General features: G+C 37.8%; 1 protein-coding gene across 2 annotated transcripts in view; it reads right to left on the bottom strand.

The window, feature by feature from the left end:
• PTPN12 (protein tyrosine phosphatase non-receptor type 12) overlaps positions 1 to 16704 on the bottom strand; it is an 86644-nt gene that overhangs the window by 59621 nt on the left and 10319 nt on the right. The window contains exon 2 of one of the 2 annotated variants that reach the window (XM_029233016.1): positions 7191 to 7224. The exons of the other annotated variant lie outside the window; for it this stretch is intronic. Within the exon in view, the coding sequence (XP_029088849.1) occupies positions 7191 to 7224 (34 nt within the window). The remainder of the gene's footprint in view (positions 1 to 7190; positions 7225 to 16704) is intronic. 2 annotated transcript variants of the gene reach the window in all.

Below are 16704 nucleotides of genomic sequence, written 5' to 3'. Positions count from 1 at the left end.
TTTTGGGGTCTTTGTTGCGGTGCGCGGGCTTCTCGTTGCGGTGTGAAGCACGGGCTCTAGGCACGCGGGCTTTAGTAGTTGTGGCGCACGGGCTTAGCTGCTCTGAGGCATGTGGGATCTTCCCGGAGCAGGGCTCGAACCCGTGTCCCCTGCATTGGCAGGCAGATTCTTAACGACTGTGCCACCAGGGAAGCCCCTAAGTCTTTCTTGAACACTCCCTTCCTCATTGCTCCCAGTTCCCAGCACTTAGTAGTCAATAGTATTGTTTTATTACCACTTCTGAAAAGTATTTACAGTCTAATGTGTCACCCATTAGACTATAAAACTGAAAGAAGAGACTGGACTATCTTATTGTACTTTATAGCTAGTGCAATGCAAATCACATTAAAATGGGTGATTTCAAGAATTGTTTAATTAGCCTTCTCAGATAAGTCAGAGATGTCTCTAATACATTAGAATTTGTGATGCAAACAAAAATGGAGTTTAATATTCACTGTTTTAAAGTTCCAAACAAATTAGTTTCTCTTTATTTCTTAAAAACACAGAAGTTTTATTCCCCAATCCTAAATCAATAACTGATTCTCAGAGGCCCCTAAAGTCACATGCAATATGACTATCCCCTTTAAGGTATCCAGTTGTGTGTCAAGATTTGGTTCTTTAAAATGGTAGAACAGTTCCCTTGTTTATCTAAGGACCAAAGCTAGTGACAATGTGTTTGTGACACTTGTTGAATCTCTCCAGTCAAAGAGCGAACTGTCTACTCAATTGTCCACTGGGTGTCTCACAGGCATCACAACCATGTCCAAAGAGCACCACCATTCAACAGCTGCTCAAGCCTCAAAGCTGGGAATAATCATGATTCCTACCTCCACCTCCCCTCACCCCCAACATCCAGTCAATCCATCAGCAAGCTGTGTTAGCTCCACCGCTAAAACTTATCTAATTCTCTTCATACTCACCAAACAGACTTAGAATTCAGAATAAATGTAGACAGGAACAGGTGTTAAATTTACTTGTTGGCTGGATTTTCAACCAGGACAATTAAGAAAACAGACAGAAAAGTAGTAGAGCTAAAGTAAAATTAAGCTAACTCAAATTCTTTTTGTATAAGATGGCCTATAAATAAATACTGGAGCTCAAGCCTTCTCGTACTGTTACTAGGCCACACACTGCTGCCCCCAATTCCTGAATGCCATTAACACTTAAAAAACAGCTTCATAAGACACTAATTTTAGTAAATATGCACACACTATACAAATCCAAACAACATTACCTTAAAGTGAAATAAGATGGAATTACTTCAAGTTTTAGAGTTACACTGTAGCAAAATATATGAGTACCTATATAGTACTGCTTTTGCCATTGCTCTGAAATATTTCTGAGGCAAATACTGGAAAATCCATCTGAATTTTAAAAGGCAGGGCGTTTGGCACATAGTTGGCACACAGTAATAACTGTTAAATGAAAAAATTCATCTGGTTTTATGCCTGAAATGTTAATGCCATCAGTCACAAAAGCCCCTCAATCGTAATACTACTGCGCTAATCCAACCACATAAGGTGGATGATTTACTAAGACAAAATAAATTTTTTTTAAACCTCAAATATAAAGTAACGGCAGCAAGTAGTAAAATCAGAGTATAATTTCCACCAAACATATACTATCTCTAACTTAACTGGCTGTTCTTAAATCTCTACAAATATATTTATATAAAACTATGTATGCCTCTAATAATAACTGTTGAAAGCAACTAAAATAACTAACGGGTCTTTCAGCTACACAACTGCAACGTTTACCTTTAGGTGCAAAATATGAAACTCTGCCTTTCAAAATTCATCTTCCTATCTTTGCTCACGCTTTACCTACTGCTGCATGACAGACTAAATTGTCTGCCATTCTTCTTCAGAAATGCATAGCTATGCCTTCTCATTAAAGCTAAGTCAGGGGCTTCCCTGGTGGCGCAGTGGTTGACAATCTTACCAGTCTTTGGGTATTAATAAGAGTAATGATTTTTACTCTTTGATCATCCTGATTTCGATGCTTCAGTTATTTTCCTAGTAGTCTACCAAGCAAACCCCTCACTTCTTTCTAGCTCAGTACTGATATTATCTTGCTGAAACATTCCCTGAGAATAGTCCTGGCACCCAATCCCATCTTCTACTTCCTCCCATACTGCTTCCTCATCTCTACCCACAGCACTTGCTATATACCTCTCATCTAGGACGTCAGCCAATGTACAATAATTATTTATATGTGCACATACACCATCCCTGGTAGAACATGAGTTCCCTGAAGATGCAGACCATATCTTATTCTATTAATACCAGCTACTACAAGCATAACCTGTGACAAACTGCAGCAAGTCAATATACTCTTTAGGTCTTCTCAGGTGGTTATGTTCAGAAGAAACGGATGCAAATCAGAATTGACCAGTAAACTTAGGAAACGATTTTCTCACACTCCTTAAATTTCATTACCACTTCACAATGAGACAGCTTTGAGTCAGAGAAGCTGGGGTTCAATTCCTAGTTCCATCAAATAACAGCAAAGGAGATCTCCTCAACATAGTAGCTTTATAATCCTCCCTGAATAGATGAAGCAATGGATCTTCATTTTGAGAATTCGTTTTTAAATAAAACTTTGTACTACAGACTTTATATTTTAAAACAATGAATATGGCAAAACATAGAAGTTTTTAAGAAAAAAGGTAATAAAAAAAATTTCACAGCAAGACTATAATCATTTTTTGCACACCCTACACAACAAGCAAATGGTTTCCTTTTCTTAAAGGAAAGGCTCCTGTTCTCTGGTTTGAAAAGAAAATACAGTACTTTCTCAAGATCAAAATATTAGGAGGATATAATCCAAGTTTATCCCCTCCCTACCTCTGGGCTATATTTTTTATGGAAAAAAAGTAGAATCCTATTTGAACTAAGAGGACAATGCAATTGTTTTGTTAATACAGCAAATGGGAAAAAAAAAACAGCTCCCAGGTTTACTTTATTTTGTTTCTACTCACAAAGCCTTCAACTCTTTCATCTGTTTCATCATCCTTTATCTCATGTCCCTCTAACTATTTAACTCGTGTAACCACTGGTTCCACATTTTCCAGGTCAATCCCAACTTCAAATATTTTGTCCCACTGTCCCCACAGCAAATTGCTCAAAAATTCCAAAACCTGGGTATTAATACTATGGCTTCTGGCTATGCCTCCCTTTATCTAGTTATGTGTCTTGATTTAAGGAAACATGATCACTATAGTGCTCTTTACCCTTTAGTCTCCACTGAGGAATACTCTGCCAAGCCCAGACTCTCAAAGTATTACAAAGCAATCCGTCACTAATCTCATTATTCCAAAATATATAATATAAACATACAGTGAGCTAGAGAATATTGAGTGCCAGGTTTAACACATTAAGTTACAATAACATCGACTGTCCAACTAAAAAATAAAACAAAGAAGACCCCTCAAATTAATAGCATGGATGCAGAATTCATATTTTCATCTTTGCAAAAATGTAGCACAGGAAGATTCACCTTTGCAGTTTAAGAAAGCTCAATTCATATCTACCACTATATGGAAATAAATTATTTTTTGCTAGGCCAGACTGCCACAAAGCTGTGGTCAACAGACCAAACTTTTTAAAGAGAAACCTATACTTCCTGGGGAACCATTAAGTCCTGAACCCCCTGAAAATTTCACTCTTCCCTCTACCACTTACACTGAAAACTACTTTCATGAAGTCACCAATAATCTCCAAAAGGCATCAAAACCATAATCCTCAATTCCTATAAAGTATTTAACTCCTTTCTTCAATTTCACGAAACAAGGGTCTCTTGATTCTCCTCTAACCCTTTCTGGTCCTTTGCATCCAGCCCCTTAAAGCATGTGTTCTCTCTTGAACTATTCTCTCCTCAGATTTTGTCTTTTATCAAGTTTATCTCCTGCCTACCACGCCTTTAACTATTACATTTATGACGATCCCCAAATCTCTATTTCTGCTGACTTTTCTCCCCAGTTCCAGTTCCATATTTTTTTTTAAGATTTTATTAGTTTATTTATATTTATTTTTGGCTGCGTAGGGTCTTCGTTGCCGCGGGCGAGCTTTCTCTAGTTGCAACGAGCAGGGGCTACTCTTCGTTGCGCTGCGCGTGCTTCTCATTGCAGTGGCTTCTCTTGTTGCAGAGCACAGGCTCTAGGGGCGCGGGCTCAGTAGTTGTGGCTCGCGGGCTCTAGAGTGCAGGCTCAGTAGTTGTGGCGCACGGGCTTAGTTGCTCCACAGCATGTGGGATCTTCCCGGAACAGGGCTCGAACCCGTGTCTCCTGCGTTGGCAAGCGGATTCTTAACCACTGCGCCACCAGGGAAGTCCCTGCTTCTGTTTTATGTTTTTTGGCCGTGCGGTGTGTGAGATCCTAGCTCCCCGACCAGGGATTGAACCTGCACCCCCTACATTGGAAGGCAAAGTCTTAGCCACTGGACTGCCAGGGAAATCCCTCCAGTTCCATATTCAAACTGCTTATGGAACATCCACAACAGCAACTCAAACCTAACTAGATAAAAAGAAATTCACCTGCTTCTATGTCCCTTTTTATTTCCGTGGCACCTCTGCCCTCCTTAACCATTCAGAGTTAAAAACCTCCTAGTAGTTTTGGACTCTTCCCCCTTATATGTCCACTTGCTTCCTCGCACATCCAGTCAGTTTCAAGTTCTGGTGAGTCCACCTCAATAAACATCTCCCAAACCTGTCCCTTAACTTTCTAGTCCCACTGCCAACGAAGAAAGATAGCTGTTTTAAGTATAGGATGATAGGTAACTTAATTTCCTTTAATTATATTGTCTTTTCAATTAAAAATAAAAAGATTTAAGAAACGCTTTGTTGTTGCTGGTTTGTTTGTTTTTGCCACGCTGCGGGGCATGTGGGATTTTAGTTCCCCGACCAGGGATCGAACCCGTGCCCCCTGCATCAGAAGCACAGAGTCTTAACCACTGGACTGCCAGGGAAATCCCTCCAGTTCCATATTCAAACTGCTAGACTGCCAGGGAAGTCCCAAAGAAACCCTCTGAATGACTGAGGAAAAAGAGAAAATTTGGTGAGCATAACAAAATAGTATAATAAATAAATAATTAATTAATGTATGTCAAGGAGTAGAGACAGAAAAAAATGCATTTATGTTTATTAAACCATGCGTATAAAGCACCATACCCAACATCTAGCATAGAGCATGCCTTTAAATATGTAAAGACGGAGAGGCTTCCCTGGTGGCGCAGTGGTTGAGAGTCCGCCTGCCGATGCAGGGGACACGGGTTCGTGCCCCGGTCCGGGAAGATCCCACATGCTGCGGAGCGGCTGGGCCCATGAACCATGGCCGCTGAGCCTGCGCGTCCGGAGCCTGTGCTCCGCAACGGGAGAGGCCACAAAAGTGAGAGGCCCGCGTACCGCAAAACAAAATAATAATAAAAATATGTAAAGACTGAGATGACCATATAAGATTTATTAACAGATGAGGAATTTAAGGAAATATTTTAATTACCTGCCTCAGATTAGTTGACGTGTTACTGAAACTAGCAAATACCAAAATATCTTTATTTGTATACTCAAATACTATCTTTTTTTTGTTCTTAAAGAGCATTTTAATCTTTTTGTGTGTACCCTAAGGTTTGATGCCATACCACAGTACAATGCTTGAGACCACACTGTTCATTACCAGCTACAGTTTCTATTTAAAAATTCAGAAAGCAATTTTCAACTGTATATTCCAAGTCTATTCTAGGCTGCATTAGACAAAATAAATTATGGGCCAAATTCCAGAATGGTAGAATAAATTGTCATTGATGTTCTCCCTAATCCTTCCATTATGGATCTACACAGAGATCACATATGTCCCGTTATTTATTCGAAAGCTTGAAAATTACCTGGCAAACCAGACTTAACTTTACAAGCCATATTTTTGCAACCTCCCATTCCACTCCCCAAGTCTAGTAACACATAAGGAATTGCTATTTAGGGATCTGTTGGGCCCATTTTTCCTATCAATGCATAAAAATGCTTTAATATATTTATGTTTTTAAAAAGATAAAAAATTAACTATAATAAAGGATGTGCTTTCACATAATCATTTCATTTTTCAAAAAGAAGAGAAGACCAAGTAGAGATAAAGTCAAGTTAGGCTGGCAAACTTTTGTTTGTAAAATTAAGGTTTAAATTCTTAACAGAGACACAGTTTGGCAACTATCACAAGGTTAAATAGAGTTACCATATGACCCAGCAATTCCACTCCTAGGTAAATATACCCAAGAGCACTAAAAACGTATGTCCACACAAAAACGTGTACACAAGTGCTCACAGTAACATTGTTCATAAAAGCCAAAAAGTGGAAACAACCCAAATGTCCATCCACTAATGAATTAATAAACAAAATGTAGTCTAGTCATACAATAGAATGTTATTTGGCCACAAAAAGGAATAAAGTGCTGATACATGCTCAGCTGATAAATCTTGAAAACGTTATGCTAAGTGAAAGAAGACACAAAAAACATATATTATATGATTCCATTTATATGAAATGTCCAGAATAGGCAAATTTATAGTCAGAAAGTAGATTAGTGGTTTCCAGGGTGGTGGGGTGAAAGGGAGTGAGGTGTGACTGGTAATGGGTATGGGGTTTCTTCTCACAGTGATGAAAAAGTTCTGAAATTAGATAGTGATAATTTCCTGCAAAAAGTATTTCGTTCTGGCATTATATTAGACTTGGTCCGGAAAAGGCCAGATCACACTACTGTGAAGTTATGTGCACCCCAAGTTACCAAGGGCATGATTTTGTCTTCGAATATCTCTTTGTAATAACGATAAACAGTGCTCCTCTTTCATATAACACACAAAAATCAAACAAAAAGCCAAACTTCAATCATGATAAAAACTAGGATCTACCTACATATAATTATCAAGATTTCTGCAAGAAATCTTGCACATAACTTCCTACCCCAAGTTACCAAGGGCATGATTTTTGTCTTCGAATATCTCTACCTATATAGTTGTTTGCCCTAACCACTAAAGGAAGAGGAACCAGCTAGTTGTTGCTAAGTGCCATTACAGTGTCTCAGATTACCAAGCCACACAATATTCATATAACATTAGATAGCTCTGCTCAACTCATGAATTAACTGTTATGATTTTCAAATAAAACCTACTTTCTCAGCTTGCTGACATACTGGATCTGGACACCTATAATAAAAGGAAAAAGTAAGATTCAATTATCACCTTCATGAGGATGACTGGTCTTATATCATTTTTCCTAACCTACTCTATGTGTCAGGTATTCTTTTAGGTGGTACAGATATAGTGGTGAACAATATATTGCCCTCAGGTAGCATATATTCCAAAAGTAGATCTTGGTCATATAGTATTTATCATTTCCGCTTCTTCTATCCATCATTTGTTAACAGGTTTTATCCCATCACTACAACCACTGCTGCCACCCAAGATAATAATTTTCTGTCTTCCAGAGATAATCTTTTATATTTTTCTTTATTCCTCCACAATACCTAGTATCTTCCATGTATCACATATTCAGTAAAGCATGGCAAGTCTTTTAAACAAAATGGGCACTGATACCATATTCAGAGCATCACATAGTCAATGAATTGGCACCCTACTATCACATTTATAACTTACTCAGTTCAATAAGCTGAGATAATAGAGTTTGTATAACTGGAGAGTATACATTTAAAATGCTACTTGAAATTTGATCTTTGTGGTTTACCATCATACTGACATATGAAACTGATAAAAAATGAAGTGTAATTTAAAATAATTTATTTAAAGTAATAAGCCCCTTGTCCTAAATAACATACCTGAAGACACTTCGTTTTTGATTTGCTTCTTTATTATATTACCTACAATGTCACCAAGGAAAGTTTTCAATCTTTTATCACCGGGAGAAAATGTACAGAATATATGGGTGCTAATACACACATATAAAAACCCATCAACATATTCTTAGAGATGAGGTATATATGTGTGCCTATGTATACACATACATACATATAATTTAAATATGTAATATATTAAATTTAACAGTTTAAAATTTATACAAGCAATGCGTGCAGATGCTAAAACATTCAAACCATAATGTCAAGTTGTGGCATGGGCTCCTAAGACCACCCGCAGGTTCAGTGATACATGAGGACGACTCACAGGACTATCTCTACCGTCACATTCACAGCTATGATTTATTACGGCTGAAGTATACAAAGCAAAAGCAGCAAAGGGAAAGGAGCATGAGGCAAAGTCCAGAAGAAACTAGGCACACGGTTTCAAGAGTCCTCCCCTAATGGAGTCACACAGGACCCACTGAATTACTCCAGCAATGAGTTGTGACAGCATTGGTGAAATGCTGTCTACCAGGGAAGCTCATTAGAGACTCAGTAGCCAGAGTTTTTATTGGTGGCTGGTCATACAGGTACTCTCTGTCTTAGCAGGAACCAAATTCCCAGATTTCCATAAGGAAGGTAGGTGTTTAACAAAAACTATATTTGTACAGTAAAGGCAAAGGGAGCCATTCTTATCATGGAATGATGGGAATCCTCCCCAAAAGTCCAAGTTCCCAGACCCCAGCCAAGGGCCAATCTTACAAGTAGGCCTTTCTGAGGATAGCAGTCACAGGCTTGTTATGTTAACTTTTTCTGCACACAATTATAAATGAAAGAGTAATCACCTCTCCTCCATATCCCTCCCCTTTGAAGTAACCAACCATGTTAAGCCTCTTTATTAATAGATATTTTATAGATTGTTTCACAAAAAATTGCTGTAACTAATATACTTGGACATACTATTTTACACACATATGCAAATATTTTAAAGAAAAGATTCCTAGAAGTTGACATGATGGGTCTAAGAGTATACACATGATCAATTCTATTACAAATGGCCAAACTGCTTTCCAAAAAAGGCCTTACCAGTTTACCTTCCTAACAGATCCAGAATACTAGTTTTTCTCTATCCTTGCCAACATTTGCTATTATCAATTTCTGAATTGCCATGATTATCAATTTTTGAATTTCACCAAATTTGGTGGAATCTGATAGACCCCTCAAAAGTTAACATTAATTAACTTGTATTTCTCTGATTACTGAATAGGTTGGTGACTTTTCCCCCATGTTTAAATAATTATTTGCATTTTTCTTCTGTTAATTTTCTTAGCATTTGTTAATTTTCCTATTGGAGTGTTATATATAGAAGCTACTCATATATTTTAGACAATAATCCTCCAACTGTTTAATGTGGTTAAAATGTTTTATCTCAATCTACTGCTTATCTTGCATTACCTTTTGTATTATAGATGTTTTTCATTTTTATGAGGTCAAATTTGAGCTTTATTATTATAATATTTGTGCTTTAAATACAAGTCAGGAGGAAAAACACTCTAATTCAGACTGGCTTTGTCCCTAAATGTTTCACCAGTCTCTTTACACTGGCAAATGACTCCTTTAGACAACTATTACATTAAAAAAGTTTACCCAAATATGGTGGATCTTTTTTGAACTTGCTTATTTTAAAATAAAATGAAAAACTCTTATAATTCAGCTACCATTTTAGACTACAAAGTGAAGTCTCAGGCAAAACAGTATTCTGCATCGCTTTGTGAAGTGACAATTCTTAGGTACAAGCTAATTTCTAATAGGATGAGGCCATTAGGGTGACTTGGTACTTCATTGTCAGCTTGACTTCTCTGAGCCATACAAAACCTCCTGTAATAATACTTAATGTGTAGTGTGGGTACACTGGCAATCTCTGGGAGTAAAATATTTTAAAGCATATCCCCTATAATCAAATAAAATTTATTATTTAAATTATAAATCTTCTGTTGGCTAGAACATTTCATGAATGACAAAGACCAAATCTTTTACCTCTGAAAAACTGATTTAGCAATTATTCTAAAAATTCATACTATTTTTAACCAATTCCTTGTTTATTTAGAAGTCTTAATATATAAATTCACCAACGGCCCTACTATATGAGTTATTTCTATAAATGTTCTTTTTGATTGTGCTTATTTAGTTAATAATGCTAACTGCTGTTCCCTGAAGTCTCTTCTTTATCCCCACCTTTATTTGTTTGCTCATAGGGTTCCCTCTACTTATAAAGTCCCTCCACCAAAATTCACCTATACTTCTAGGCTCATTTTGAAAGCACTTGCTTATTAAGCATTCCATGACTCTCCTAACAGTATATGATTTTTCCTTTTTAAGAATTCTCATTTTAAAAAGAAAAAAAAAAAGAATCCTCATTGCACAACAACATGAATGTACTTAATGCCAATGAACTGTACACATAAAAACAGTTAAAACATTGACTTTCGTTATGTACGTTTACCAATAAAACAGCTGCCCCCCCCCCAAAAAAAGTAGAGGGACTTCCCTGGTGGTGCAGCAGTTAAGAATCCACCTGCCAATGCAGGGGACACAGGTTTGATCCCTGGTCCAGGAAGATCCCACGTGCTGCGGAGCAACTATGCCTGCGTGCCGCAACTACCGAGCCCACGCTCTGCAACTACTGAAGCCTGCGCACCTAGTACCCATGCTCCACAACGAGAAGCTACTGCAATGAGAAGCCCGTGCTCCGCAACAAAGAGTAGCCCCCACTCGCCACTAGAGAAAGCCTGCATGCAGCAATGGAGACCCAATGCGGCCAAAAAATTAAAATTAAAAAAAAAAAAGTATAGAGTGCCAGGTAAACAGTAACACAAGGCTTGGCAGTAAGAGGGTAGAAATGGGAGAAGGGATCCAGGGTTAAGAGAGGAGGGGAGAATAATAAACCAAAACAGTACATTTATTAGCTTTCTGAGCAATCCTCACTCCCTTCCCCAACTTCTCTTTTCCCTAAAATGTCTACAGCAGATTTACCTTTCAGGACAACTCATATATATGATAGGATTTCATAGACAGGAGTAATTTTCCCACTGCTTTAAAAAAATAACATAAAATCCATTCAAAAAAATTTTAATGCAAATTTGTCCTACCCTCTTCTCAGTGCTTTTGACAAGCTCACCCATGACTTCTATTCCCAAATTCAGGGTTAAATCCAAATTCACAATTCTTTTTGTAACTCCTCAATCCATTTACCCTCTACATGACCCTCCAGGTTCTGTTCCTAACTCTCTAGGACTGAGAGTTTATCATCCTCAAGTAGACACTTAAGTGTCCCGAATGTTCCATATTCTTCCCTGTTATTCTCAGTATATATTCTTTATCTCAGAAATCTCATCTTCTTCCGTGAGTTCAACGATCACCCATACACAATAAATTAGAGAGCTACAGGGCCAACCATGACTGGCCTGAGATCTAAATTCAACTCAAACTCTATACATCTAAAATTGAACTCAGTACCCAACTCCTCAAATTTATCTTTCCTCCTGTATTCCCTATCTCATCACTACCACTTAGTGTCCACATTAGCTCAGATAAATTCTTCCTCACCCTCCCATATCACCAAATCTGGTGAATGCTATCTCAAAACTGCCTTCCAAATCCATCCCTTTTCTTCATATTCATTGTCACTGTCTCCAGGCCCTCCTGCTTGAACAGCTCAAATAGCTTTCTAAGCAGTCTCTGCTTGTATCCTTACCTCTCTGCATTTTATTCTCCACACAGCAGCCAAGGTGATCCTGTTAAAATGTAAGTTAACATCATACCTAAGAGTAAAACTCATGTCATTTAGAGTAAAAGCCAAAGTCCTAACAATGACCTACAAGAACCCTGGATAGTTTGCCGTAACTCCCAACACTATTACAAATCTACTACTCTCTTCCTCACCCATTCTGCTCAAGCACGCTGGCTTCCTTGATATCCCTTCAATACACTCTTAACTCAAATACTTGGGCACTTAATGCTCTTTCTGTCTGGAATACTCTTCTCCCAGATAACCGCATGGCTCACTCCCTCACTATTTCAAGTCCTGGTTCCATGTTTTAACCACCATACATAATAATATCCCCTACACCTGTCATATGGTAGAATGATCATATTAATAGCTTGATTTTCAACTCTTCCTATATTAAAACCACATGTGACTTCACAGTTCTTCCGACTTAAAAGGTGTAATTTATCTCCCAACCCCTTGAAGTTGAGGTGGCATTATAACTTGCTTTGGCCAACAGAATGTGAGATCATTTTGGAACATATTTGAAAATATTAGATATGGCATAAACAATAAATGGTTTGCAAACAAAACATGGCTTGTAAACAGTATAAAAAACTGGCATATAATAAAGCAACAACAGAAAATTAAATGTGTTGGTTAAATATTCATTTTATACTTCTGGTTTAGATTAAATTGCATTTTCCAAAAATACCTTAAGAATAATCTACCAGCCATCACAAGAATGTAGAGAATGAGAAAATATCAATATTTTATTATTCTTTGAAACTCTTAAGCAGCATTAGAATAATTCATGTCACTGTAGTCTACTTTACAAGATTTGCAAGATTCTCTCTTATTTTTAAATATCCAATATTTAATTATATTTCCCTTAAGACCTAAGAGCATGAAAAATAGAAAGTATGCTGCATCTGAGCCAATAATAGAGGAGACTAAAGAGGTAGGTGGAAAAACTAGGTATAAATGATGCTTCAACATCAAGGGCAGGAAGGACTTTAAAAAAAAAAGTCAACAGTGCTGAATGCTAAAGAGGCAACAAGAAAGCTACACGCTACTACTATAAAGTGTCTACTGGATATGTCCAGGAGATCTAAGGCAACCATAGTAAATGCAATTTCAGCAGAATGGTAGTGCTTGAAATCAGCTTACAGTGGGGGTTAAAGGAATGAAGAGGAGGCCAAGGAAGTAGAGCTAGCCACTGCCCACCTAATTACTCATTCAAGGAAGCTTAGTTTAAGCCTTCATTTTACCATTAATAACAGTTTCTTTGAATCCTTTCACACAAAAAAATTTCTAGCTTTTGAACTATTAAAATATCCATCCTCTTTACTTTTCCATAAAATGAAAAGATCAAAGCATCTGGTATACTGAACATTAAAAGAGTGCTTCTTACTTTAATAATTAATCTTCTACTATCTAAGTTATAAAGTAATGAAAAATATTTGTTATTTTGTACAACATCTAATAATGCCAGTGAATGGGTTTAGAGATATTTGAACATATTCAATTTCTTCAAATAGTTGCGAAATCCTATTATTAATACCCACCTACTCTGTGTTCCTCTTTGGCATTTACATATAACCTATTTACAGCACTAGAAGTAAAGAATTACAAACAACTAGGCATAAATTACAGGAAATTTCTAAATTACACAGTGCATCCAGATTTATCTCTAACACCCATTAATGAATCTTAGGCACAAAGAGGCCAATGGTCAGAGTAGATAGAGAAAGCTAAAAAGACAGAGGTGCACAGGCAAGCAGATACACAGCACAGACAGAGGCACACTGACAACCAGGCAAACACAGTATTACAGCACTTAGGTTTTAGATGATCTGGGAACTACAATTGGATTTATTTTATTAATGCAAAATCTATTGTGAAGAAAATACATTAGTCTTTGAGACAGTGATAAATTTCAGATACATATTCAGAGAGAGAATAAAAAAATGACAATATAATACTTGAATAAAACTGATCTTTAGAATTACACTTCTTTGCAAGAAGGTAATGTTCTGGTTCCATATTTTAACACTGAAAAATTACAACTTAAATCTTAAGTACCATAAATATGCAGCTTATAGATTATCTTAATTTTACAGTTTCTACACAGAAACCTTACAAGTTTGACGTTTAATATGTTCTGAATATGTGAAATAATGCTCTGCCAGAGCCAACAGAATGTTCTCTCAACTCACAAGGACTCTTTATGCTTCTTTTTCCCTTCTCTGAAAGAAGGTGGGTGGAGTTTATTTGGGGCTGAAACCTTAAAATAGTTAAAATTTTTTTGCTGTTCTGCTTCAAAACAAATACACTTTGGGCTACCTGCCTAGTTAGGGGACTATCCCTTTTCTCTTTAAGAAAAGTACCTACCAATCACATCTGAACAAGTTCACCACCTTGGTCAACTCCACACATTTATACTACACAAAACCCATTTCATCGGTGGCAAGTAGATTGATGTGATGTGAATTTCAGGAATGTGAAAGTGAGATAGAGCAATTCTAGTCATAATGAGTTCTTCCCCTAAACTGAGATACAGTGAATGAGATAGGTTAGATCACTGTAAGGGATGCCTTTATTCAATAGCAGGTGCAGCCCCAAGCAGTGAAAGTCAAATGCAGACAGCTAAGAGTAAAGCAGGTGCACAGAGAAGCAAAGACAAGTATCCAAGGAGCCCTAGATAGACACAGAAACTGATAAATATGGAGAACCACAGAAAGACAGAGGGGCTGAAATGAAGAGTCACCCAGGTTACAGATGGCTCTCCATTTCTTGGTTCCTGTCCTTAAAGCAACTCAAGGGCAGTATTCTACTGCAATATTTTTTTTTCCACTTAAGCTGGTTTGCAAATAGGCTACAACCAAAAATCTATACCAACAAAGAAGTTTTCTATAATTTTCGATATTTATGCCCCCCTTTTTTTCCCTTTATTGACTTTTTCCCTAAAGAATAAGAATGCAACTGTTGGTCTAAGCAACATCATGTCATAGAAAAAGCATCTTACTGTTGTACATCTTGCTTATTTGGGACAAACTCAGCTCTGCCAACTTCTAACCGTAAAACCTGTAACAAGCTCCTTAAACAGCTTTCTTGTTCCCTTTAACATCAAAGGGTCTAGGACCTATGAGTAAATCCAGTGTACACAGTGAGGGGAGGTGTCCAGAAAAGCCACATTCTCCACATTTTCATAGCACGGGAGCTAGAACTCCTTTCCTTTCTCACTTTGGTTCTAGCCCCAAATGTGTAGTCTCAAAATCTCTCAGTCATCTCCTAGAAAACTCAAATATGCTGAGGAATCCAAACTAAAACATTATAAATAACTTGCTGAAGTTCTAAAGACTCTTTTAAATGTAATTTTTTTACAGGGCACTTTTAACAGAAGCCAATGAAAAACACTGATCTGGCCACTTAAGAACAATATAAACAGAGAGTGTATTACTTTATATATCTGGGATAAGGTAAAATTACCAGATTTAAGAACACTGGGCTTCTGGAACTCCATTTTTAAAAGATCCTTCAGGGACTTCCCTGGTGGCACAGTGGTTAAGAATCTGCCTGCCAATGCAGGGACACAGGTTTGAGCCCCGGTCCGGGAAGATCCCACATGCCGCGGAGCAACTAAGCCCGTGCGCCACAACTACTGAGCCTGTGCTCTAGAGCCCACGCGCCTAAGCCCGTGCTCCTCAACAAGAGAAGCCACCGCAATGAGAAGCCCGCGCACCACAACAAAGAATAGCCCCCGGAAGGGTAGCCCCTGCTAGCTGCAGCTAGAGAAAGCCAGAAAGCCTGCATGCAGCAACGAAGACCCCAGGCAGACAAAAAAAAATTTTTTAGTAAAAAGATCCTTCATACCAAACAAACCATACATTATAAGAGTGAACAACTATGCCACAATAATGAGACATCAAAACACTCCTCACCAAAACATTCAGGAATGCTGAGGCCAATATTATATTCATCTCAAGCTCAGCATTTAAGCTGCTCTCCCTTTGGGAATCCCCTCCTATTTGTTTGGGTATATGGGCTTTGCTTATTTTTTACACTGCCACCCTGTTCCTCTCATCTAAAACCCACAGTTCTTATCTCTGTGTCCTTGCAAGTGCTGTTTGCTTTTTATCTCTGAAATGCCTTTTATCCTAATCCGCATGACAACTCTTCCTTCAAGAGTCAAGTCAAATGTGGCCTCCATGCTGAAATTGTCCATGTTCTATTCAGGCAGATTTAGGCTCTCCTGCCTCTGTGGTTTAAATCTTGAATACACTTCCCTTAGAGTAATACCAAGTCTTTAACTGCTATTGACCACCTTCTATGTACTACATTAGAAGCTTTACATACATATTATCTTGGTCCTTCTAGGTAGGTATTATATTCCCAATTTCCCTAGATAACCTGCTTATAATCGTAACAGGGCCAGGACAGAAATTAACTACCTGATGACTCCAAAGCTGATTATCTTTCTACTAGTCTAGAGTTTCTAAGATTTTTGGAACCCAAACCCCTTGAGAATCTAACAGCTATGAACCTTCTCCACCCCTCTCCCAATGAGCTTACACACAAAACACTATGTATAATTTGAAAGGGTTCGCAAACCCCCTGAAGCCCATCCACTGCCCCCAGGAAAACTTCTTGCTGCTTCTCACAAGTCTATTCACAGCCAGTAAACTTCTTAAGGGCAACAACTGTCATATTTTCAAATATCAATTCTAAACACAGTACCTAGGGCATAGTGGGTACTCGGTGAACATCTTCTGAATGGTGGATGGTAGGAACCATGGAAGGATGACAGGGCTGCCATTTTTGCATTCCTTCAGAGCCTACAAGGGTAGCTACTCAACTGTTGTTAAATAGCTTTTCAAATGCAGATTACATCTAAAAACAGTTACTATAGGAAATGTAGATATTAGCATACACCCCAAAGCCTCTGAGATTAACACGATCCACATTCCACATTCTCTAGGAAAAACTTTTGGGGAGCAACTACTTATATATGCTATAAGCCAGTTCACAGACACTATAATATTATACAAATAGAAACAAGTATCT

The sequence above is a fragment of the Monodon monoceros genome, unplaced genomic scaffold (genome assembly GCF_005190385.1).
Source record: "Monodon monoceros isolate NGI ecotype Baffin Bay Population unplaced genomic scaffold, NGI_Narwhal_1 Super_Scaffold_2, whole genome shotgun sequence".
NCBI lineage: Eukaryota > Metazoa > Chordata > Mammalia > Artiodactyla > Monodontidae > Monodon > Monodon monoceros.
Note: the sequence above shows the minus strand (reverse complement) of the source record. Positions and strands in the feature narration are given on the sequence as shown.